This window comes from Ovis aries, chromosome 16 (genome assembly GCF_016772045.2).
Source record: "Ovis aries strain OAR_USU_Benz2616 breed Rambouillet chromosome 16, ARS-UI_Ramb_v3.0, whole genome shotgun sequence".
Lineage (NCBI taxonomy): Eukaryota > Metazoa > Chordata > Mammalia > Artiodactyla > Bovidae > Ovis > Ovis aries.
In genome coordinates, this window is record NC_056069.1 from 4334953 (window position 1) to 4361671 (window position 26719).

The 26719-nt window shown below is 50.7% G+C and overlaps 1 protein-coding gene across 5 annotated transcripts in view; it reads right to left on the bottom strand.

The window, feature by feature from the left end:
• The window catches only part of SH3PXD2B (SH3 and PX domains 2B), a 122274-nt gene that overhangs the window by 73478 nt on the left and 22077 nt on the right, over positions 1-26719 (bottom strand). For 3 of the 5 annotated variants that reach the window (XM_027979990.3, XM_042233674.2, XM_060400310.1), the window contains one exon: positions 13939-14019. The exons of 1 other annotated variant lie outside the window; for it this stretch is intronic. In XM_027979990.3, coding sequence (XP_027835791.2) covers positions 13939-14019 — 81 coding nt within the window. Of the gene's footprint in view, positions 1-13938; positions 14020-14336; positions 14456-26719 lie in introns of those variants that run through there. One more of the 5 variants, XM_042233676.2, reaches the window with a different exon arrangement.

Sequence of the window (26719 nt, forward strand, 5' to 3'; positions counted from 1 at the left end):
AAAATCAGCTTTGAATAGCCTGGGAAAAATAAGCACAGCTATGGTGCAGGGGGAGGGAGGAGAGGCCTGAAGTGGGAGAGCAGAGACACATCTGTACACGCCAAGCCCAGTTAGATTCTTCAGACACATCCTCTCACAAAATTTGCAGAATACTCCTTCAAGAGATGGTCGTCATCATCTAGGGAACTGAAGTCCAGAGTGAAGAAACTGGCCATGGGCCTGCAGCCAGCAAGGGGCAGGGACACAGACAGGGACACACACATGGCTTTCCTGCCATTGTATCACCTGCCTCTGAGATGCTACAGCGGTTAATTAAAAAGGACTGCTCCCCATATTCAGGAAACAGGGTCATTTAGGAGCACCTTGCCTCCTTAGTACTGTTTAGTGTGACACCCCTGGGTAGGGGTGGTCACCCTCAGCTTGGCTGGCAACCCTGAAGGGCTGCCCATGAGGCTGTGGTTTTATTTGTGATTGCCAACTGGCCCCTACTCTGTGCTATGCTGTGCCGTGATGGGGAACTGTGGCTTACCAGCATCTGGAAGAGACTTGCTGGAAAGGCAGGCTTCCCTTTTTAATCCAAGAGCTTTTCAATGCTGACACATAGTAGGCATGCAATAAAAACTGGCTAAGCCAATGAATGCACGTAAATGAAGTCTGGAAATAGGGGCAGCTTATTTGCGAAGATATTTGCAAAGCATCCCTGATTAACAATATTCACTTTACTAATGCTCGAGTGTGTGCACCAGGTCACTTCAGTCGTGTCCGACTCTGTGACCCTGTGAACTGCAGCCCGCCAGGCTCCTCTGTCCCTGCGATTCTCCAGGCAGGAAAACTGGAGTGGGTTGCCATGCCCTTCTCTAGAGGATCTTTCTGACCCTGGGGTGAAACCTGAATTTCCTGCGACTCCTACATTGTAGGAGGATTCTTTACCACTGAGCCCCTGCATTACTAATAACAATAATTAGTAATGGTTTTAGAAAAGGCAGAGGAACCAGAGATCAAATTGCGAACATCTGCTGGATCATCGAAAAAACAAGAGAGTTCCAGAAAAACATCTATTTCTGCTTTATTGACTATTCCAAAGCCTTTGACTGTGTGGATCACAATAAACTGTGGAAAATTCTGAAAGAGATGGGAATCCCAGACCACCTGACCTCTCTCTTGAGAAATCTGTATGCAGGTCAGGAAGCAACAGTTAGAACTGGACATGGAACAACAGACTGGTTCCAAATAGGAAAAGGAGTACATCAAGGCTGTATATTGTCACCCTGCTTATTTAACTTCTATGCAGAGTATATCATGAGAAATGCTGGGCTGGAAGAGGCACAAGCTGGAATCAAGATTGCCGGGAGAAATATCAATAACCTCAGATATGCTGATAACACCACCCTGATGGCAGAAAGTGAAGAGGAGCTAAAAAGCCTCTTGATGAAAGTGAAAGAGGAGAGTGAAAAAGTTGGCTTAAAGCTCAACATTCAGAAAACGAAGATCATGGCATCTGGTCCCATCACTTCATGGGAAATAGATGGGGAAACAGTGGAAACAGTGTCAGACTTTAGTTTCTGGGGCTCCAAAATCACTGCAGATGGTGACTGCAGCCATGAAATGAAAAGATGCTTACTCCTTGGAAGAAAAGTTATGACCAACCTAGATAGCATATTCAAAAGCAAAAACATTACTTGGCCAACAAATGTCTGTCTAGTCAAGGCTATGGTTTTTCCGGTAGTCATGTATGGATGTGAGAGTTGGACTGTGAAGAAAGCTGAGCGCTGAGGAATTAATGCATTTGAACTGTGGTGTTGGAGAAGACTCTTGAGAGTCCCTTGGACTGCAAGGAGATCCAACCAGTCCATCCTAAAGGAGATCTGCCCTGGGTGTTCATTGGAAGGACTGATGCTAAAGCTGAAACTCCAATACTTTGGCCACCTCATGTGAAGAATTGACTCACTGGAAAAGACTCTGATGCTGGGAGGGATTGGGGGCAGGAGGAGAAGGGGACGACCGAGGATGAGATGGCTGGATGGCATCACCGACTCAATGGACATGAGTTTGAGTGAACTCCGGGAGTTGGTGATGGACAGGGAGGCCTGGCATGCTGTGATTCATGGGGTTGCAAAGAGTTGGACACAACTGAGTGACTGAACTGAACTGAATTGAATGACTATGAACGTTGGTTTGAGAGTTTACAGCTAACAAGCCTTCTCAGACACCTGGATTCATCTGTCCTTCAGAATAATTCTATGAAATCAGTGCACAACCCCCAAGTCACAGATGGAGAAGCTACAGAGCTGAAGGACACAGTGAACTGCTTGAGGTCACACAGCTAAGCGGCGGTGCAGCCAGTTCAGATATCTTAACCTAAATCCTCCTCTTCTCCCCTAAGACCCCTCTCTTGGGCAGCTTCAGAGTGTCACATGGACATGAAAAATCAGCCTGAGACCAGGCTAAGTTTCATATTCCATGAACAGGTGGAGTATGCTTTCTTTTTAAAAGCAGAGTGATTAATCAAGCTCAGCTGCAGAGTCTTGTTGGCACTGTATAAGTTTTGTCTTTACGCTATCCTTTTTTTCCTGGAAGAGGGCATGGCAGCTCACTCCAGTATCCTGCCCTGGAGAATCTTGTGTACAGAGGAGCCTGGTGGGCTACAGACCATAGGGTCGCACAGAGTCAGACACGACTGAAGCGACTTAGCATGTACGCATCTTCTTTTCTTCTTCTCAGTTTCACTGGTGAAGACAATGTTGGAATACAGGGGAACATTCTCTTAGAAGGTATGTCCTGGTAATCCATCAACCAAACCCTGCCTGTGTGCACTCGTCGAGGCTTCCTCTGCGCGTTTGTCTGAGTGCGCACGCAGGCTCAGTGGCCCAGCCCACTGCCGCGTTGCCCTGTGGTCTTCACTGCTCGGTCAGGAAGTTATTCATCCTCTGTCCTGACTTGCTTTTACCCACATAAGTGGAGCTCAAAGAGCTGAAGTGTCTCCCCAAGTGGTATTAATTTGAGGCAGGTATTATTAATTTGAAGCAGTAGTCTCGGGTTTAATGTTGCAAAGTCTAACCACAGACATTATCCCTGAGGACCAGACAGCCCTGGGGTTTAATCCTGATGTTTCTTCATGCCAGCTGTGTGTCCCTAGCCAGAGACCTAGCCCAGTGAGTCGGAGTTGCCATTTGCAGACCGACAGATGCAGCCTGCTGGGCAGGGGGTTTTTGTAAATGAATGCTGCGTGTGAGCTGGACATGGGGGCACACACCAGGTGCCCAACAAGGAAGGCCCCCTCCTTGCATTCTGCCCACAACGAATGCTATTCCGAGAATCATCTGGGAATAATTATCAGTATTTTATAAGACTGTATTTTGGGGTTAAGCATACATAACATGAAATTGATCGTTTCAACCATTTTAAGTATACAATTAAGTGGCATTGAGTACATTGCTGTGCAACCATCGCCACCCTCCATCTTCAGAGCCTCTTCATCATTCCACACTGAAGCTCTATGTCCCTTAAACACGACCTCCCCATTCCTCTCCTCTAGCCCTTGACAACCACCACTCTACTTTTTATCTCTATACATCTGACTATTCTAGGGACCGCATGTAAATATCTGTCCTTTGTGTCTGGCTTATTTCACTTAGAATAATATCTTCAAGTTTCATCTATATTGTAGTGTGCACTGCAATTTCTTTCCTTCTTAGGTCTGAATAATACTCCACCATGAGGCTGTGTTTTAAGGTTGGCCAAACTCCTCCCACTATCTAGGTCCCCACAGTGCCCAGAGCTGGGCTTTCTAGTAGGATTTTCTACGATGATAGAAATGTTCTGCATCTGTGGTGTCCCTTACAGTAGGCATCGGCCCTGGATTGCTATTAAGCGCTTGAAAGGGAGCTCCTGTATTGGAGGTGGAACCTTCGCTGGATGGAGGAACTGAACTTTTAATTTTATTCAATTTTAATTAACTTAAATTTAAGTAGCCTCACATGACTAGTGGCTACCATATTGGACAGCACAGGGCTGGACTATAATACTCATTCTCCTCTTTTAGTCATATCTAGTTTTATTTCATTTTCTTTATTATCCCATCAGTGGTAACTGCAATCTGTATGACGGCTATTCGCCAGGAGAGGCGAGCAAAGCCTGGGAGCTATTTGGCTCTAGGTCTCAGTGTGTTGGGGTTCACAGGCCACAAGCTGCTTCTAGCCAGGGAGCTGTCACCCTTGGCCCCACAGGCTTTGAAGCAGACACGGGCAGCATCCCAGATCCTCTGTGGGGACCCCAGGCTGCCTGCAGCAGCAGGACCAGAGGCATGCCAGGCAAGTCTGACTGCAGATGGTGTCCTTGGAGACTGGACGTCCATGCCCCGCCCCTCAGAGAATGAAAGGAAGTGGTGCCGAGAGTGAGGAGGACTGGAAACCCCAGAGGAAAGTGAGTCAGTCTCAGGGGTGGGAAGGGAGAGGGAGCCACGTCAAGCAGCCACATCACAAGGGAACGGGAGAACACTCCATCAGCAGTTTTCAGGACGCAGCTTGCGGTGGAGGGAGAGGAGACGGGCTGTCCAAGGAAAACATCGTGGAGGCTGGCGTGGAGGTCCACACGTGGTTTGTGTTAGCGGCAGACTAGACTTGGAGGGGTGCACTCCTGCACTGGGGACAAAGGCCCCAAGTCCCAGGAGAGCCAGGGCAGGCAGTGTGCAAGGGCCCAGGTGACCGTCACGGGCAGCTGCAGGCTAGTGGGAAGCCATGTGGTTCTCGGGCCAGGACACGCTAAGACCAAAAGCAAATCAGCTCCCAGGCTTTGATCGCCTCTCCTTGCAAACAACTGTCTCACTGCAGTTACCACTGATGGTGCATTGTTGGTTGCCTCTGGGGATTCTGTCCCCTCGACGAGCTTGCTTTGCTCAATGTCGGCATGTCCTGGTCTCCACTGGAGCCCACTGTCCGTCCTGTCTGTCCACGGCTCCACTTCTCTCCTTCTTACAGCCCCTTCTCAGTCAGGGCAGCATGTTCTCAGCCTGACCCCCTTACTGGGCGACCCACCTCCTTCCCCGTCACCTCCTGTCTGGTACATGGTAGGCCCTTGGGATATATATGAGCAAAGAACGGATGAATAATGGGTGAACAAATGAATGAAGAGCTGGTTAACTGGTTTGGTCAGCCACTGTCGAGAAATGGAGAAATTATTTTCCAGGTGGTGGCAACAGGCCTTGCTTTGGGCCTTAGATGCAATCAACCTATACAATCTTCCCTCTTTCTGTTTTCCAAAGAAAGAATTGCAGTTGGCTCTCCATACCCTCGGGTTCCCTACTTGCAGACTCAACCAATGGCAGATCAAAAATATTTGAGGGAAAAAATCTTTCAGAAAGTTCCAGAAAAGCAAAACTTGATTCTACTCCAGTTGGCAACTAGTTACATAGTTGCATTTACCTTTAGGTAAAAGCAAAAGCATTTACCTTTTATTTACATAGCATTTACACGGTGTTAGGTATAAGTAACCTAGAGACGGTTTAAAGCTATATAGGAGAATGTGTGTAGCTTACATGCAAATACACTATTTAATGGGCTTCCCAGGTGGCACTAGTGGTAAGGAACTCACCAGCTAATGCAGGAGACACAGGTTTGATCTCTGGCTCAGGAAGATCCCCTGGAGCAGGAAATGACATCTCACTAGAGTGAGTATTCTTGCTTGGAAAATCTCATAGACAGAGGAGCCTGGTGGGCTACAATCCATGGGGACCGCAGAGTCAGACACAACTTAGTGACTGAGTACGCAGGCACACTATTTCACACCAGGGACCTGGGCATCTTTGGATTTTTGTGTCCACTGAGGGGTGAGAGGGAGCGGTCCTGGAATCAATTCTCCCACAGATGCTGTGAGAAGAAAGGTAACTCTTACATGTCCTCAGCTCTACACCATCAATATGGCAATGGTTTTCAGACACAAGGGAACAAATAAGCTGGTGTGTATAACACCCCTATTTCAGAAGATAATGTCTGGGGAAAGAAAGTGTGTCTGAGGAGCCAGCAAGGACAGTATCTGGGTAAAGATGCTTGGTGGAATCCCAGGCCAAGTGTTGGCTACGAGCTCGCCGGGAAGTCTTCCCAGCTGGGCAAGGCCTGCCTGCGGAGAGAGAGGTTCAGCTGTGCCCCTCCTACACCTGCTCCCAGAAAAGACGGGAAGAAACACTCCCTCCCCATGGCTTCTGTGGTGGAGCCTGGGGGCTTCCGGCAGTTCCCAGAGCTCATGAAGTGTGTCAGGGGCTGTCCTATCTCAACAGAAAGTGGAAACAAACGATGCTTGCCATGCGACACGGGACAGCCTCTCCCGTCTACGGGTCTCAGTTCCCTTCTCTGGGGAGAAACAAAAGGCTCAGACCAAGATGCGGCAGCCTGCCTTCAGCTCTGTGACACGCTACATTTGGGAAACAGACCCCGCTGAAAGCACCCGTGCCCAGAAGCCGTCCCCGGAGTGCGGAGGGCTCCTGCTTACAGGGCACAAGCGGTCGGTGCTTCTCTCGCCAGCCCCCTGCCTGGCAGGCTGACCAGCTGGCTCGTGCGCCACGGGAATTCTGCGAGATGCCAAGCTAACAGTCCTGCTCTCTCACGCTTCTCCATCTTTGCACACGTGGTGTTCTCTGTGTGGAATGACCTCTCCCACCCTGTCGGTGGGGCAACTCCTTACTCATAGTCAAGACTCTGCTCAGCTGCCACCTCCTTCAGGAAGCAAGCCCTGCCTGAGTTCCCTGGCTGGGACAGAGGACGCAGGGACAGGCAATATCTGGAGTCTGGCTCAGCAAACCTCCATGAGGGAACCCTTGGTTCCAGGGATGACCACGACCCTCGGCCTTGAGGATGCAATGAACTCCTGGGAAAACTCAGAGGGCAAAGGTCGCAAGGCACAGGGTAGAAGAGATCCATCACACACTCAGGGTCTGTCTGTGAGGGGCCGTGTCCTGCTCAGAGCAGCCGTCCGCAGGACAGATGCTACCTGAGTCTCACGAGGAGGTGCCAAGTGGGCCTTCAAAGAGCAGCTCTCTTCAAAGGGCAGAACTCCATGAGGAAACAGACTTGAAGGCAATCCTGGGCCTCCAGGAGGTGCGGGTGCAGCGGTTAGGAGCACAGGCTTCAGACTCAGCCACCCCCAGGGCTGAATCCCACCCACGCTACCTTCTAGGCACGTGATTCTTGCCTCTCTGAGCTTCCCTTCCCCCATCTGACTTCATGCGTGTAAGTGAGGACTTAATGTGCGGTGTGTGCGCTCAGTTGCTTCAGTCATGTCCCATGGACTGCAGCCCACCAGGCTCCTCTGTCCATGGGATTCTCCAGGCAAGAATACTGGAGTGCGTTGCCATGCCCTTCTCCAGGGGATCTTTCCGACTCAGGGTCCAACCTGCATCTCCCGCATTGCAGGCAGATTCTTTACCACTGAGCCACTGGGGAGGCCCGAGGACTATATGAAATGACGCCTAAGTCAGGCAGCTGGAATGTCTCAGTGAACAGCCACCAATACTGTGTCATTACATTGCTCAGTACGTTCCGTTCAGCTGCTCAGTCATGTCCGACTCCTTGCAACCTCATGAACCACAGCACGCCAGGCCTCCCCGTCCATCACCAACTCCCGGAGTCCACCCAAACCCATGTCCATTGAGTTGGTGATGCCATCCAACCATCTCATCCTCTGTCGTCCCCTCCTCCTCCTGCCCCCAATCCCTCCCAGCATCAGAGTCTTTTCCAATGAGTCAGCTCTTCGCACCAGGTGGCCAAAGTATTGACGTTTCAGCCTCAACATCAGCCCTTCCAATGAACACCCAGGACTGATCTCCTTTAGGATGGACTGGTTGGATCTACTTGCAGTCCAAGGGATTCTCAAGAGTCTTCTCCAACACCACAGCTCAAAAATTACATTGCTCAAAAAAAATTACATTGCTCAACCAACCACACCTCCTCAAGGCTCTGCCCTCGGGCTCTCCTGTCCCCGCCCAATGCCCTGCTTGGAGGCCAGCTCTCTGTTACACTCTGCGAGATTCTCCAGAGTGGCTCAGATGAGGGCAGGAAGGGAGGTTCAGAGAGGCTGAGGGGCCTGCCCAAGGCCACACAGCGGGTCAGACAGAGCACTGGGACAGCAAGGCCTTTCCGCTCCAAGCCCAGGGCTCTCCCGCTGACGCCCTCACACGAGTCACATGGCCAGATGTCAAGCAGCAGCAGCGGGCGTCCCCAGACAGTGACAGGGGGCCCTTCTTGCTGGGAGCTGTGAGTCTCTTTTCCCACAGAGGAACCTGAGTCATGCTCCTTCCTTCCACCCCGGAGGCCTCCATGCAGGCCTTTTCCTCTGCCCGGGTGTCCTGCCCCCACGGAGGGGGCATTTGCTGCTGCGTCACGCACAGGTTACCCCCTCTTCTCTGGCAGCAAGCCTCTGGCTTCTTCTGGGGCATCTTCTACTCCTCTTTCAGCCAGCATGCGTGAATGTGGTGGGATTCCTCCACTTCCTGGGCTGTTCCTGGCCAGACACCCCGCAAGAACCGCTAAGACTTGTGCTGAAACCGCTGGGGCGTTCTGTTTTTCCCTGAAGTCACTGAGCTGAGTTGTTCGCTAAGCTGGGGGCTATGGCCACCACCATACAGTCAACACCCAGAGCAGGCCGAGAACCAGAGGACGGCAGGTCCTCACTGCCACTGTGGCCCCTAGATCCAGGCAGACTCGAAGCCAAGCGCCCTCAGTCTTCTCAGCTCCATTAAGCTGATCAATGTTCTTTTTGAATAATCCATACAGACTAGGCTTCTGTCCTCCATAACTAAAACACTTCTGACTAAAACAAGGTCTCACGGCCAGGAAGTGGCAGCGTTTGGGTAAAAGCCCAGGATCTTAACCACTCTATTAAACTGGCATCATCTCCTGCTCTAATCTTCACGCCAGTTCCTAGCAGCAACCCACACCCATCAATAGTCCCAACAGCTGACATTTGCTGAGGGCTTGACAACCCAGAAACTGCTCTCGCACACATCATCACTTTTCTAGGAAAAGGAATTGAGATATACTTCACATACCATAAAATTCACCCTTTTAAAGCATGCAATTCAGTGGTGTTTAGTATATTTACAAGGTTGTGCAACAATTACCATTATCTAATTCCAGAACAATTTCATCACCCCCAAAAGACACCCAGTACCCATTAGCAGGCTCTCCTCCTCTCTCCCTGGCTCCTGGCAACCACTAATCTGCTTCCTATCTCTATGGATTTGCCTCTTCCGGACACACGTCATCACTTTTAACTCCAGAGAAGCCTTGTGAAGAAGTGATTCACGAGGGGCACACAGGGCAGCAGAGTGGATGAGACCACTCAGAGACCACCAGAGTGGACTCTGGTGTTGCTGCCCAGCTTCAAATCCAAGCTCTAATGCTTACCGGCTGTGTGACCTTGGGCAGATGCCGGAACCTTTCTGAGCCTGGGTTTCTTCATCTGCATGATTTGATAAGCTTGACATGAGGATTAAACAAGTCATTTCGTCTCGAGGCTGAGGGGGCAACATCCCAGCAATGCCAGCTGTTTCTACTATTGCCACCCTCATGCTACTTGATGAAGAAGTCACCATCGGGCACAGAGGGGTTAAGGGGTGTGCCCATGGCCACACAGCATAGGCAGCTGGGTCCCAAGTCTCCCGACCGAGTCCTCTGCTGTTTCCATTACGCCACACTGGCCGAGCTGCTCCTCCACGAAAGATCGACCGTCCCCTACACTCTGAGCCAAGCTGTGGGAGAAAGCCAAGGCTACTCCCAGCCAGCAGTGGGGGCGGGGTGGGTCATGAAATCACCGACTTCAGGGTGCTGAGGTCCCATGCGGGCGGGCCTCCCCTCCTGCCTGGTCCTTGGGATCAGCCCACTTTGGCGGGTGGGGTCCTGCCTTGACTTCTTCCAGTTTCCCCCAATCAGGTATGGGGTTGGAGGCAGGGCAGGCCCCTCTGGAATTTCAGGACTCTCCCACTCCAGCTGCCCATCTGGAACTCTTTAAAGCTCCCTTAAGCCCTGCTTCTAGACGACTTTGTTTTGGAAGTGGAGTCTCAGGCAGCTTTATGTCACAGTAAACCTCCAATTAATACCTATTATGGCGAGGCAGGGAGGAAACCTCACTTTTAAGTTCTGGGAGAAGTAAGAAAGTTGAGTTAGAGCAGGAGAGTGGAGGGAATACAGGCTCTGGGCCAGGGCGCCCTGGGATCCAACCCCGCCTCAAATGTTCCCTGATGATGTCACTTTGGCAGGTCCCATCTGGGCAGAGTGACAGCAGGTGACTGCTACTGCTTCCTGAGCCAGGCACCGCTCAGCGAACTGTCACGGGAGATGCGGGGAAAGTGCCTTCATTCTTAACACGAGGACGGGGAAACTGAGGCTCAGAAACAGAGCAGGACACCAAGCTGAGACTGAGACGGCAAAGCTGAGATGTGAGCCCAGGTCTGTCAAACCCCGGAAGTCAAGGTCAGAAGCCTTGAGCGCAGCTGCAATGGGCAAATCGATGACCCAGTCAAATTCCCCACACACTGCCCGGCCCACGCTCCACCCTTCGGGCCACACATGGCAGGCTCGGGGGTGGACTCTGACCCCGGACACTGACACTCAGGGGCTCTCTCTCAGACACTGGAATCGGTATCCAAACTCCAGTGCCTGGACACGGGGAAGGGCACTTCACCTCAGGACTGAAGGGGCATGTGGGCCAGTGGGCCAGCAGAGGAAGCTGGGCCAGAGGGGTTGGCAGGAAAGGGAGCTTGTTCGGAGAGTTTCTGGCCTGGGGGCTTCTGGAGGGTCATTCTGTTGCTGGCTCCAGGACCCTGTAAAGCCAACTACACCCCTCGCTCTGGGTTCCATGGGGGCACGCCTGCCTCCTTGCATCAGTCCACCCCACTTCTGTCTGCCTCAGCTAGCTGGGAGGGTGTCTGTTCTGTGCACGCCATTATTCTCTAGGTGAGCAATCACCCACGTCACCCATCTCTGCCCCTCTGTTCCTTCTTGGATGCATCAGGCAGGGAAGAGGGCTCTGAAAGCAAAATACAGGTAGCACTCCCAACTCCCCCCAGTGCAGACCCTCAGTGCATTAAAAAAAAAATCAGTCTAACAACTTGCAAAACATTTACCCAGCCCCTATGCTCTAGAGATCTGCCATAATGGGTCTGCATAAATCACCCTTGTGTCTGGGAAAGAGGGTGTGGACCTCCATCAGTTTCGCACAGGACTGAGGCTCGGCTCACGGCGTCTGGAGGTGTTGGGCGTTATAGCTGCCACCCTCCCTGCCTTTGCCCCAGGGTCAGCCCTACCCGACTCCCCCTCACCATGCCTGCGTCTTCTCCTTCCTTTATTTATTTGTGGGCTGCATCACACGGTTTGTGGGATCTTAGTATCTTAGTTCCCCAGTCAGGGATTGAACTCACGGCCCCTGCAGTGGAAGCCTGGAGTCTTAATCACTGGACTGCCAGGGAAGCCCCTGCCAAGTCCATTTTAGATAGTATCTTAGCATCGTTAACACAGAGCCTCTTCGGGTACTGACATTCGGTACAGGTTTGCTGTGGACCAGAAGAAAAGATCGGAGAAGGCAATGGCACCCCACTCCAGTACTCTTGCCTGGAAAACCCCACGGACGGAGAAGCCTGGTAGGCTGCAGTCCATGGGGGCGCGAAGAGTCAGACATGACTGAGCGACTTCACTTTCACTTTTCACTTTCATGCATTGGAGAAGGAAATGGCAACCCACTCCAGTGTTCTTGCCCGGAGAATCCCAGGGACAGCGGAGCCTGATGGGCTGCCGTCTATGCGGTCACACAGAGTCAGACACGACTGAAGTGACTTAGCAGCAGCAGCAGCAGAAGAAGAAAAATATTGTTTGTATATGATCCTGTTTGGCTTTACTGCACCGCTGAGTTCATTACATTGTAAGTAGGTAACAGGGGTTAAGTGCTGGCCCGTGTGCAGTGACTCACGGCAGTTTGTAATGTCGACTGTTTGGTGATGCTGGGGAAAGTGGTTAAGAGCACATTAACATTGCTCCTCCCCCTTCAAAATATTGGGACACAGCCTCTGAAAATCTTCCATTTGACATTTTCAGAAACAGATTAGGTCTGTTCGACCGAGGATGCCTGTGGTTAATATCACCTAACCTTCAGAGAGAAGGGGGGCGGCAGAGAGGCAGGCTGGTGTGCGGAGGACAAGGGCTCTTCTGACGGCCCCACAGTGTCCCCTCTACCTCGGATCACAGCTGTTCTCGCCACGTCTCAGCCCCAGCCCCGTGACTGAGAGGCAGAGCAGGGACTGGACAAGTCCACTGGCCATCACATTCCTCAGCCCTGTTGACTGGCTTAGAGATGAGCCTAGAAAACACTGTTTGCTGGCACTTCTGTGAAGTGACCTTTCACTCTTTCCTGCTGAGCGTGAGCCCAGAGCATTTTGCAACCACATGAGACCTGAGATAAAGCCAATGCAAGGGAACTGGGAATCCAGAAAGAGAGAGAAGCTGGACAAGAGGACACAGTGGAAAACCCTGGACCAAGCTGTGCCTGAAGCCTGCCAGTTTCCCCCTCCCAGGGCATTCTATTACAACAGTGCCCTAAATCCTCCTGTTTACTTAGGCCAGTTTGAGTCGGGTTTCTGTCATTTGCAACAAAAGCAGCCTAACTGGTACAAAGGAAAAGAAGACAGTCATCTCCACGAGCCCTCACACTGGCCTGTCAGGTAGGTGAGCCCCTCACCACGTGGCATGGAACACTTGTGGGTTCAGGAAGCCAAGCAAGTTACCATCTCCTCCGAAGGCCTGTGTTTCCTAAAGAAATTTGCTACATGATATCAGGCACTGTGACTTCTCATCGAGATACACTTGCTCTGATTTGCTGGCTGTTGGTGATGTCAGGATAATGCTACTGATCCATGGATTAGAGCTCTTTTGCCCTAGTGGGGAGGGGCTTACACGCAGCTGTCCACAGAGGCTCCCTACGAGACCAGTGGTGCTCGGTGTGGACATCAGTCCATCCCTTTGTCCCTCCGTTCATTCATTCATTCACAAACGCTGACTGGCTACATACAGTGTCCTTGAGTAAAACATGAAGGAGGGAGAGGATAAAGATGCGCTCCCTGCCCACAAGGGTCATGGATTAGGGTGGGACAGGAAGACAACTTCACTAGAATCAGGACAAATGGATACAGAGCTGGGTGCGGGGCGGGGGGGGGGGGGGGGGGGGGGGGGGGGGGGGGGGGGGGGGGGGGTTTAGGGGACGCAGCTCTCGCTGGCTGGGAAGTGAAGTCAGACCAGGCTTTCCAGGGGATGAGAGTCCTGAGGGTGGCGAGCCAGCAGACCCTGGAGGGTGCAGGAGGCGTTTCGGGCGAGGACTGGCCTTAGGAAAGGGCAAGTGCGATGCCCTCAATACACAGCAGGTGTTTCAGGGGCTAAACATGGAGCCTGATGGGGAGAGGAGGCCAAGGTGAGGGAAGATTTGGGTCTGTCTTGAGAGCAGAATGGCCCCATAAAATCTGATCACACATAAGTCACCAGCAAACACGATTACACAAGTTTAAGATCTGAACGCCAAAGCCAAACACAAACAATTTCCAGATTAGCCTCCATTCTAGAGCAGTCAACAGGAGACTTTCTTCTATTTAAAAGATACTGAATATCAAAGCAAAAGCAATGCAGCCCATCACTTATATCCCCAAAGTGATGGACACCTTTTTTTTTTTTTTTAATATGGAATGCTCCACAAATTTGTGTTATCCCTACACAGGGGCCAAACTCATCTTCTCTACATCTTTATAGTATATGAGCTGCTGAGGTGAGCAGACGGACACCGTTTTTAGGTCTGGGAAATAAATGCTGTGCATCCGCTGTGGGTGAGGATCCAGGCTCTGAAGTCCAAGCGGAAAGGAGGTCCATACACACCCTTGCCTCCTGCAGCTCCCTGGGGACCCCACGTCCTTACCTGGAGATCAAAGAACCTGCTGTAGCGCCGGTAAATGGCCTCTGTGGAGCCGCTGGACCACGTGACCCGGATGATGTAGACCTGCAGGCAGGAGCGGAGACGGCCGTTAGCACAGAGGCAGCCTCTCCACCGCCAGGGCTCTAGAGCAAAGCACAGGGGCCAGAGGCAGGAAGGCCTGGGTTTGACTCTCAGCTGCTCTAGAGCAAAGCACAGGGGCCAGAGGCAGGAAGGCCTGGGTTTGACTCTCAGTTCTGCCCCTGACCAGCTCTATGACTTGGGATAGGCTACTCGCCCTCTCTGAGACCCAGCTTCCTTCTCGGTAAAATGGGTATGATACCCTCGCCTGTGAGAGTTGTGCAGAGCATCACAGGAAATCGAGTCTAGGAAAGCATAAGCACCCTGCTTATCTCAGGAGATGCTGTTATTTTCAGGACTTTTTACTCTCCACTCAATTCAGAGAGCCATCGGGCTGGCTATTTTGTCAGCATCACTCTTAAAGCTTGCATTTGTCCGAAGTCACAGCGATCTGTGGCTCTCAGCTCCCTCGAGTTTCCCATAAGCTTAGCCACTGTGTCATTTCCTCCAGCTAGGACCTGGGCTGAGTCACCGCTTCCCTCTATGTGCAGTTTCTCCATCTGTAAAGTGTGCTGATAACATCTGCTTTTGCTGCCTACCAGGATAGCGTGAGGCTCCACTAAAGCAGAAGATGGGAAACCACTCTACAAACCACAGGGCCATGCTTCTAATCTCTGTCACTAACTGAGGCACGACATCGACAGGCAAAACAAGTGACGACAGGTCAGAGGCCTCTGGCTGGGGACGCTGGTGGCCCTGGACCCCACCTGGGTACTCAAGGGATAAGGGATAAGCACATCCATTTCTGCTTTGCACAAATGATCTGTGTTACAGGGTGCTTTTGACATGTAAAACACACATGTGTGAAAGCCATCTAGAAACAGAAATAAACCCGAGGGGCTGGGTGTTAATAGAGGCACAGGATTACACAGGCAAGGCTTCTGACTCCATGAGTAGAGACTGAGCTGGGAGACAGCACATGCATCAGTTCAGTTCAGTCCAGTTCAGTCGCTCAGTCGTGTCCAACTCTTTGCGACCCCATGAATTGCAGCACGCCAGGCCTCCCTGTCCATCGCCATCTCCCAGAGTTCACTCAGACTCACGTCCATCGAGTCCGTGATGCCATCCGGCCATCTCATCCTTGGTCGTCCCCTTCTCCTCCTGCCCCCAATCCCTCCCAGCATCAGAGTCTTTTCCAATGAGTCAACTCTTCGCATGATGTGGCCAAAGTACTGGAGCTTCACCTTTAGCATCATTCCTTCCAAAGAAATCCCAGGGCTGATCTCCTTCAGAATGGACTGGTTGGATCTCCCTGCAGTCCAAGGGACTCTCAAGAGTCTTCTCCAACACCACAGTTCAGAAGCATCAATTCTTTGGCGCTCAGCCTTCTTCACAGTCCAACTCTCACATCTATACATGACCACAGGAAAAACCATAGTCTTGACTAGAATGACCTTAGTCGGCAAAGTAATGTCTCTGCTTTTGAATATACTGTCTAGGTTGGTCATCAGTTTTCTTCCAAGGAGTAAGCGTCTTTTAATTTCATGGCTGCAGTCACCATCTGCAGTGATTTTATAAATGAGGATAAATAACATGTGGACAGTGGAAATCACTGCAGAGCTGACTGCAGCCATGAAACTAAAAGATACTCGCTCCTTGGAAGAAAAGCTATGACAATCCTGCTGCTGCTGCTGCTAAGTCGCTTCAGTCGCGTCCAACTCTGTGCAACCCCATAGACGGCAGCCGACTAGGCTCCTCTGTCCCTGGGATTCTCCAGGCAAGAATACTGGAGTGGGTTGCCATTTCCTTCTCCAATGCATGAAGTAAAAAGTGAAAGTGAAGTCACTCAGTCGTGCCCGACTCTTAGCGACCCCATGGACTGCAGCCCACCAGGCTCCTCCATCCATGGGATTCTCCAGGCAAGAGTACTGGAGTGGGTTGCCACTGCCTTCTCCAATGCATGAAAGTGAAAAGTGAAAGTGAAGTCGCTCAGTCGTGCCCGACTCTTAGCGACCCCATGGACTGCAGCCTACCAGGCTCCTCCATCCATGGGATGGATCCTAGACAGCATATTAAAAAGCAGAGACATCGCTTTGCTGACAATGGTCCATCTAGTCGAAGCTGTGGTTTCTCCAGTAGTCTTATACCAGTGTGAGAGTTGGACCATAGAGTCTGAGTGCTGAAGAACTGGCGCTTTTGAACTGTGATGCTGAAGCTGAAGCTCCAATGCTTTGGCCACCTGATGTGCAGTGCTGACTCGCTGGAAAAGACCCTGATGTTGGGAAAGACTGAAGGCAAGAGGAGAAGGAGGCGACAGAGGATGAGATGGTTGGATGGCATCACCGATTCAATGGACAGGATTTTGAGCAAATAAGCCTGGTGTGCTGCAGTCCACGAGCTTACAAACATTCAGACACAACTGAGTGACTGAACAACTACGGCAGACATCATTATTTCTTGCATTTATTTTTTTTAATCGGAGCATAACTGCTTCACAATGTTGCATTGGTTTCTGCCATACAACGTGAATCAGCTGTGAGTATACCTACATTCCCGCCCTCTTGAGCCTCCCTCCCACCCCCAAGCCTATGTCAGTGCAGAGTGCTGAGCTGAGCTCGCCGTGTTACGCAGCAGCTTCCCACTAGCTATGTTTACACATGGTAGGGTATACATGCCAATGCCACTCTCTCGATTCATCCCACCCTCTCCTTCCCCTGCTGGATCATTATTTTACTGTGTTGATAAACCTTTCTTTCAACCAGAGTGCCTGGACTTCTCTCCTGGGAACCTCCTCTCCCACCTCAACATAGTGCTTTAGACACCACGCTGGGTACCACTGTCCACGCGGCTGGTTAAGGAGTGGTCACATGACCCATACCAGGCCAAGCACAGGCACGAAGAACGAGCCCTGGGACTTCTGCTCCAGCCCCGAGGAAAACAAGCTCTCTCTTCCCTGAGGTTGCTGTGCTGTTAGTTCACGACCCGGCGTTGCTGGGGGACCATCTCATCATCACTTAGCAGGACTGTGCCTGAGAATGATGCTAGTATCAGATTTCAGATGACACAGTCTGACCCTTCGATCCAGCTCTGCACGTAGCTCAGTCTACTCCTCGTCTCTCCAGTTTCCTGAGCCAGTAAATCCTGGGCCACGCCCACACTCCGGGATTATTTTTGAAGCCAGTTTGAGCTGGGTTTTTGACACATGTAATTTAGTCCTGACTGGCACAGGAAGCAGGGCAGGAGAGCTCGCTGAACCTTGAAGTCACTGTGGTGTGCCTTGAAGGGCACGTCGATCCAGAGTGCAGGAGAGGAAGGAAGAGGCCGTGGGTGGTGGGCTACGATGGTGGGGCAAAGACCAGCTCAGGGAGCACGGGGGCCACGCCTGGCAGCGGTTTCCAAGGTGGTTTTAAACGAAGTCTCTTCCCAAATGAGTTCTTGCTAGGATACCTTCATTCAAAACAGGAAAAGGAGGAGCAGCTTTGGGCAGGGGGAGCCAGAGCCCACTGTAAACACCAGGGACTTATGGGAGAAGTTTCTCCTGGTGAGAAGAGATGAAAAATTGAAAGACAAATCAGGACAAGGTGGGAGGTGCCCTTGAATGCCCAACTCAGAGGTTCACCGGGGACGGCCTCTCCAAATCCAACATCTATTTCATTTCAGTGAAGCAAGGCAGGTAGGAAGGAACCGTTCCTAACTGGTTGGAACACTTTCCCAACCCCCAGAGCCTCGGTTTCCTTATCTGTAAAATGGGGCCATAACTTATGATGGTTATCAGAAATAAAGCTCTGAGCTCCTTGCCTGGCAGAGAGGAAAGGTTCAAGAAATCTTAGCATCCTGCACTCTGATTCCCCAATGCCTACCCAGCCTCTGTTTTAGAAACAAGTGATTTCATGATTTCACCACGGATTCATGTATCTTGGCCCTTTTCTCTCCCTGTTCTCTCCCTCTAGTCCTGGGTTGTTTATGGAGCCAAAGAACAGGTCACGGCATTCTTTGGGAGACAGAGTCACCCTGGAAAAGTGATTTTACAACAAAAAGAGTTGTTATCAAAGCCACCCCAATAGTCATTAGTGTTATGAAAAAGAAAACACCAATTCTAGTTCACTAGAATGAAGTAGACAGTCGGATAGTCCGGACCCTACTCTTGGAGAGCGGGAAGATGGGCAATAAACCAGCTGGTGAAGAACCATGTGTGTGATTTAAGTTACAGTCAGTGCTAGGAAGGACCCCAAAGCCTGCTGTGAGGCACGAGTGGTGGGGGTGGGCGTTCCTGGAAAGGAAAGTCCCTCTGGGAAGCAGACTCCGAACTGACACCTGAAAGATGAGGAACTGGTCTGGAGAAGAGCTGAGGAATGTGTATTCCACACAGAAAGGGAAGCGCAAACAACAACGTGCAGGCTGGAAAATGCTTGGCCTCTCGGAGGGACCAGGAGACCATGATGGCAGAGCAGAGCTGGCGGGGAAGGGGCTGTTCCCAGGAGGGGCAGCGGCGGCGGCGCCGCAGGCTTATAAGCCAGGGCGAGGACCTTCATTCTGTTGAAGGTTTGAGAGACGCAGGGGTTGGGGGAAAGCATGAGATATAATTTAATGTATGTTTAAAAATAAATACATATATATAGATAGATAGATAAACATACCCATGTACATACCTCTGGCTGTTGTGTAGAAAATGGTCTTGAAAAGGGGCAGGGAAACTAGTAAACGGGCTTCCCCACATCTGAAAGGGACCACGGAACCCAGTCAACCCAACGGTCCCACCTTCCAGATGGGTAAACTGAGGCCCAGAATACACCTTACCAAAAGCCCCCATCCTGGGGGAAGTACAAGCAAAGTTTAGATGACTATCTGTGAAGGACAATGCCAATGTGGATTAAAAAACAAGGAAAAAGAGATAACTGAAGATGTAAAGGCCAACACAGAGCACACACCCACACATGGAGAAATACAATTCTGCTTACACAGTTCATTCTTGGCCTCTTGCTTACAGTGTTTAAAGTTCTGTCCCTATGGTTCAAGAACTCTGCAGCAGATCTAGTTGGTTTACTGGAATCAACCTCTGAACACAATTTGATAGCTTCAATTTTTAGGCACAGATCTAACTTTTTAATAAGAATTGTCCCTCTGCAGGGCTTTGGCCCTGCCCAGGGCGTGGGGGCTGGTGAAGGAGCCCGTGTGCTGGGCTCTAATGCCAGCCCCGCTGTTGGCTGAAACTCACAAGGTATCGGTCTCTCTGGCCACAGCATCCTCCTCTCTAACATGGGCACAGGAAACCAACTTATGGTTCCCAAGGGGTAAGCAGAGGAGGGATAAACTGGGAGGTTAGGATTGACATATACACACTACTATATATAAACCAGATAACTAATGAGAGCCTACTGCATAGCACAGGGAACTCAATCCTCTATAATATGGGAACAGAGTCTAAAAAAGAGTGGCTATACGGTAAGTACAACTGATCCACTTTGCTGTGTACCTGAAACGAACACAACAGTGTAAATCAAGTATATATAAAAATTAATTAAAAAACAAATAAAATGGAATGGGGATAGTAACTTCCCCCGAGGACCCACTATAATAACTGAGGTACACAGGGCCTTGTCCAGTGCCCGGCGCCCACGAGCTGTGTCTGGTGTTCCGGCTGACCTGGTGCCCCCTTCTCTCCTTTTGGTGACAGCCCCCAATTCCCCTTGAAGAGTCACTCCTCTCCCTTCCCTTGTCTTTGTGACAGAGAGTGTCGCGTTCCAAACCTGGCTACCAGAGTACTATCGGTCCCTGGTTTCAACAATGGCTCAGGGATGGGCCCGTCACCCAAGCCAGGCTGATGAGACTCAATTCTGGACTTCTGATGGTACAATCAGGAAAGAGACTGCTTTCCTCAATGTAGTGACTAACTGGGAGACCATCACACCGAGACTTAAGACGGAGAAAGTGCAGAAGCAAGCAGAGCTCAGAGCAAGAGAGACGCGCCAAGTCCTATGATGTTGTTTGAATCCCTGGATCCAGCATCCTGGACATTACCTAGACACAGGCCCAAACTTTTCCTTACTTATTCAAGTCAGTTTGAATGAGTTTCTGTTACTTTCAACCAAAGCAATCCTAATACATCTAATCTTGGCTTTTAGATTATATCCCAAACACAGTTAATACTCAGTGGCCTGGCATTAAGAAATTAAAAGTAGCCTTTTTCATAGCAGCATTACTCAGAGCAGCCAAAAAGTGGAAACAACCCAAGTGTCCACTGATGGATGAATGGATAAGTAAATTGTGGTATATTCATACAATGGAATATTACTCAGCCTTAAAAAAGGAAATTCTGCCATATGCTACAATATGGATGAAACTTGAAGACAGGAGGTGCTAAGTGAAATAAGCTGGTCACAAAAAGACACATGCTGTGTGATTCCACTCATAGTAGGTACTTAGAGTAGTTAAATTCCTAGAGACACAAAGGAGAATGGTGGTTGCCAGGGACTGGGGAAAGGCGAATGGAGAGTTAGTGTTTAATGGGTTACGGAGGTCCAGTTCCGGAGATGAAGAGAGTTGTGGAGATGGAAGGTGGTGATTGTGAGTGCACTCAGCACCCCAAAGCTGGACCCTTACAAATGCCTGAAATGGTAATGTTTATGGCATACATATTTTATCACAATTTAAATAATAAGCAGATATCCTTCAGAGATTTACATAGTACATGTCATACTCCCTGGAAACGACACTGTAATTTTATAGTGTAGTCCTCAAAACATGTGTTGCATACCTGAAGAACTTTTATACCCAGAATATATTTTCAAAAACACAAAATCAGCTCAACTGTAAGGAAACAACCAATCTGATTACATGATGAAAAAAGACCTAAACAGACACTTTACTGAAGAGGATATATGGATGGCAAGTAAGTGCATGAGAAGATGTCCAGCATCATTAGGCATTACAGAAAGGCAAATTAGAACCATGATGAAGCATCACCATACACCCACTCGAATGGCTGAGATAGGAGATGCTGACAAAACCGTGGGGCACCGGAACTCTCAGACATTGCTGGTGGGAAAGCAAGGTGGCACAGCTACTCAGGAAAGATCCCTGATGGGTGCTGGACCACTGGGTGAATGGTTATTGGAGAAAGGGAGGGTCACACAGGCTGAAGATATTACCCCAGGATTACTCTCCCCAGCAAAGGGGGAAAATATCCCTTTTCAGTGGAGAGATCTGGTAACCACAACTGTGATAGTGATCAAACCTAACGTCACCAATAAGAGGGATAAGTAGACACTGAATGGTCCCTGAGGTGATACAATAGAAGTATACAGAACCTTCTGGCAAGTGTTGATACCAAAATATTTAACCTGAACCTCAAGCCTCTTGACCCAAGTTTCAAATAGGAAATAGAGGAGGTAGAGAAACAAGCTAAATGACACCAAAAGGAAACAATCAGACAGATCCAGAAGATGCGATGGTTTACAAGCCCACTCACAGGGCAGAGTGCAAATGCTACCTCCTCCAGAAAGCCCTCCCTGACTGCTCCCACCCCATCAATGTTAGGTTGGGTCTCCGTGGCACATGTCTGCTTGGAACCCACTTCCTCATCACAAAGTCAAGCACATTTTACAGCAATTGCTGAGAGCAGGAACCATGACTGTCTTGTACACACACTGAATGCCCTGCACTGAGGTCAATGGAAAATCTATACTTTGTGGGAAAAAAAATGAGGAAGAGACAGAGAAGCCAGGAGGTCCAGCCCTCTCTGGTCTGTCCCGCTTCAGCACAACCCTTCACCAGGAGCAGCTGGGACGCCCTTGCTCTGGGAATGAGGAAGCAGAGACTACAGTGGTGTCTGAGGGCCACCGAGGGCTTCCTCTCGCTCCCCACAGGAGGCTTTAAACTGGAATTAGCCCCCATCAAAATCCCTTACACAATCTCAGCAGCAGAGTCTGCATGACTTACTAAGTCTAGACTCCCCAGGTCTGGGTTTCCCACAGGGATTCAGAGTCACCAGGGCCAGACATCCTGAGCTTCTACTTCCTCTGAGGCTGCAGGGAGATAAACTGGTGGCGAGGGGCAGGATGAGGGGCGATGAGTCATAAGTGGGTGCTCGGGGTTGAGGTGGGCTTGGTCTCCCCCAAATCCTCGTGAGCTTGCAGGTCAGGCGAACACTTCCCATGCTGCCCTGTTGAGGGCTGGAGGTTCAGAAATGCAGTGACTTGCCTGAGGTCACAAGCTACTCTGTGTAGTGCAAGGACTCCGCCCTCCCATTACTTCTAACCCCAACAGCCTTGCCACCCCAGGGAACAATGCCCTCACCCAGCAGCTGGGCCACAGCTGGACTGGCGAGGTGCCTGCTCACTTTCTATCTTAGAGCTCCTCCTTAGAAGCCTCCTGCTGGAGGCTTCTGAGTTCAGGACTTAAGAGGGCCTGGACTCACCCTCTGCCTCCATCTCAACTAGCTGCGTGGTCTTGGGATAGGGGCCTGACCTCTCTGCAACTCAGCTTCCTCCTCTGTAAAAACACGGGGATCATAATAGCATCAACCTCAGAGCTGGTGTGATAATTAATGGGAAAACGCACAGAGACTGCCTAGCATGGGCCCTGGCACAGGGTAAATGTTCCATGAACAGAAGCCACCGTCGTCATTATCCTCACTAAGGGCTAAACACAGGGACATGAAGCTGAGGGGACCTTGCCCCTGCTCTCCGTCTTGGCAGGTAAGCCCCCCAGAGTCCCCTCTCCAGTCCCCATCTCCCCAGGCCCTGCCCCTTCCACTATCTTCTCTGAGCCCACGGCCGTGCAGAGGGACTGCCCCTCCAGGGCTTGGGCACGGGTCTCCCAGCTGCTGGATGAGCCAGGGCGCTGCCCCTCCCACCCCAACCCCTGGCCTCCGTCTTGGCGGAGGGGAGCTGCGTGTCTGCTGGGCCACCAGAAACATGTGAGCCTGCTTGGTGCTGGGGCTTCAGCGGCCCTGACCCTTCCTCTCTCCGGGCTGAGGACCATCCCAGGGAGGCCCAGGGCAGTCTGACCTGCCAGGAGTCATCATGAAGAGGATGGAAACCCCACCTGCTCATAGATGCCATTAGGTGTCCTGAAGCCTGGGCCACAGGAACCCACCCTGTCCTGGGGCCTCCAGAGACCACTTTTCTTCAACTTAGAGTGCTTCTGGGAGATGCCAAGAATCCATCCATGGACCCCCTACATGAGAAGTGCCCGCTCTCCCATCTCACAGGCAGGGATGGTGTCTCTCAGGAAGCTGAAATCAGACCTGAGGACACTGGCTCTGAGAGGTCTCTGCTGCAGCCCGAGCCACCTCCAGTTTGCGACAGACGTCTGGTCTGCAGAGCAGGATAAAGGAGGGAGACACAGAGGAGCCTTGCTCAGCTCCCACGCGCTCTCCAGATCCTGCCTCTGGGGCCGGCCCCCCGCCCAGGGCTACTGGGACACAGGACAGGGGATTGGCCTTCCAGTTAACTCCCCACTTGGCATGAAGAAGGTGCGTTTGCAGCTAAAAGAATTCTGTGGTTTCGGGGCAAGTTCAGGCATCATCTTAGCTATAAGAACAGATTTCAATCTCAAAAAAATTATGTATACAATATATATACGTATGCATGTGCTTGTGTATATTTAATTTGTGTAGTTACATTCTGGAGAAAGAAATAGCAACTCACTCCAGTATTCTTGCCTGGAAAATTCCTTGGACAGAGGAGTCTGGTGGGCTATATAGTCCATGGGGTTGCAGAGAGTTGGACACGACTGAGCAAGTGTGTGCACACACACACACAGAGTGACATCCTACAGTCACTGTGAATACTTAGTGAGCACAGAACAGCCGCTCCCAGGGGAAATGAGAGTTGGGGTCTTGCAAGCCTCTGATCACAGCATTTTCACCTACTAATCAATAACACACAGCCTGGTTGTATGTTTCTCTTTAATGACACCTTACTTCGTGTATATTGTTCATTCACTAACCTTGAACTCATCGCCAGTGGCGCTGTAACTAATGTTTGAACAAAGCCTACCTAACACCTATATTTTCTCCAAAAGGCACAACACAGCCATCCTGAGCTTAGGAACCCTAGACTGCCCTTCAGCGCTACATTTGAGGTCATTTTAAACAGTGAAATGGCTGATGAAGAGCATAAGAATGTAAAGAGTGTAGCACTGAACAGACCAGGACAAAGACGCTTATTCAGACTATTAAGAGCTGGAACAAGAAAGCAGAGGCCGCTGTGTTCAACCCCAGCTGGGAACACGCCCATCAGGCCGCACACAGTTTCTGCTGCCATGCACATGCCCACGTCTGCAAGCGACTGGGAAAGCACTGCAAGTATTGGTTGGATTAGAAATAAAGTTCAGCAAACAGGCAAATCCCCAAACATGAAATCCGCCAATAACACGGGTGGACTATATTATACATAAATGTGCATATATATATAAACCGCTGATATATATAAATGAATAGACATATAAATGTACACATGTGGTTTGCTCTGGGTTGGCAGGGATATTAGACTTTAAAAATTCTCTTCTTGAGACTTCCCTGGTGGTCCAGGGTCCACCGCTTTGACTCCTTGTCTGGGAAGATTCCATATGTCGGGGTCCAACTAAGTCCACGAGCCACAGATACGGAGCCCACGCACCCAGAGTCCACGTTCGCCCACAAGAGAAGCGCCCGCAGCCAGAAGCCCACGCACCATGGCGGGGAAGCAGCTCCCGCTTGGTGCAGCTGGAGAAAGCCTGCGTGCGGCAATAAAGGCGCAGCACGGCCAAAAATAAACGAATATTAAAAGATTCTCCTCTTGGTGCTTTCTTGTAGTCTTCATATTTTCTGCAGTCTGTTTTCTTTTACAGTCAGAAAAAAAAAAGTCACTTTCCTAGAGAACAGGAAGCAATGTCTGACTCCGAGGTGGAACGAGCTGCACCTTCCCCCACTACCCCGGCCCATGCTCTGGTGCGCCAGTCCAGATCACGGAGCACCCCGGGTGCAGATGCAGCTGAGGACAGAGGCGGGAGCGCGGGGCGGGGAGGAGCTGGGACTGGGCAGAGGGGGGCCTCGGCCCTGACCGCACTCCAAGTCTGGGGAGGTCCTTTGCCCCTTTCAGCCTCTGTGTTCTCTGAGGATAAGGGGATAAGGATGCTCGTCCTTCTTATCTCACGGGCAGAGACTGAATGAGGTACTTTTTTTCAAAGCTCCTGAGATGGAATCTACCTTGGTCAGAATCTCTGCTCATGGCTGGGATTTGAGAGAGAATGTTCCATAAACCCTTCCTATGGCCTCCAGTCACCTCCTTTGGCAGGTCCCACCTAGCCCCATGGGGTTGGGGGCTCGCAATGCCCGGAGGACCCCATTAAACACACAGAAATTTACATTCCATTTCTAAGTGGCAACAGCCAAGAGGTCACCCGTGAACAAAGATTTAAACCAGAACAAAGTTTAGAGGCCTATAAAAAATGCCTGGAACCAGGCCTGGGCACGGCTATGTAGCGGTCCAGAAACGGGCAAGCCCCAGGCAGCTCGGTTTAACTGCCATGCCCTCTCCCTGCAGACCCACTGGCCCAGAGCTCTGCCCACAGCCACGGCCCTGGGAGAGGCCCCAGAACCCCAGTGATATAGCTTCCCCAGGGCAGGATGATATGAAACAGCTGTCGCCCCGCCTCGGGAGTGCTGTGATCTCATACGCTTTCATCATGTGAACTCACAAAACAAGAGAAGGTGTTTTTGCCCTGAGAATAAAATCCCTGAGGCACAAGGGAATAGCCCTCAATCACACATTGTTTTTGCAGATCTCTGTGGTGAGGTTTCTAGGGCTGAAATTCCCCGCTGATGTTAATTAGAAGGGGCGTGGCTTCTGCACAAGTCACAGGACAAAGGGATTTCATTTTTATGGGAGGGGTGCGGTGGCCAGAGGTTTACATTTGGGGGAGGGTCTGGTCCAAGCTCTTTTCAAGTGATTGTCTTTGCTTAGATGACTTAGATGACGTCTCAAGGCACGCAGGAGCTTGGGCACACCAGCCGGTTTCAGGTGATTCTGGGCTCGGCACTCAAACTGCAGGGAATCCCACAGTGAGAAAGTCAGTCTCTGCCATTCCCTTCCAGCCCTGACTGGCTCAGAAAGTTGGCAGTTGTGGTTTCTTAACACCCCTTCCAGCGCTTGTTGGTCTCATTTCCTGAAGAAGGGACAGAAGACCTCAGGGCAGGCAACACTTGCCAGGAAGAACTTTAACACGCTGATTTTCTTTTTCCTTTCTATTTAGTTTCCTTCTATTTCTAGCGAGGGCTGCTGGTTTTCCACTTACAGTGGACAGCTAAAATTCCCTTTAAAAATAATGTAAGTAAAAAAAAAAAAAATGAGTCAGTTTGAAGAACAACACTGAGTTAAGGATTAAGGATATATGGTACAGGGGGTGTGTGGCAGGATGGTGGCAGCAGGACAGTCCCCAGTGAGGGCAGTGCTGTTTTAGGTGGAATTCTTTGCCATTCTTATCTGCCTGGAGCTGTTGTTTACAGGCCAATGAGCCCACATTTCTCAAGCTGAAAGCCCTCTCCTGGCTCTGGAGTATGGATGGGGAGCCTGGAATGAGCTGGGAGACCAAAGGAAACATCGAAAGCAAGGGCACCAGCAGGACCGCAGGGTTGAGGCTGTTTTTCTGCAAGGGCCGAGAGAAAGGAGCACCAGCAAGACACAGCTCTGCGGTCCATTGGCAATGTCTGCCCCGGGCCCCG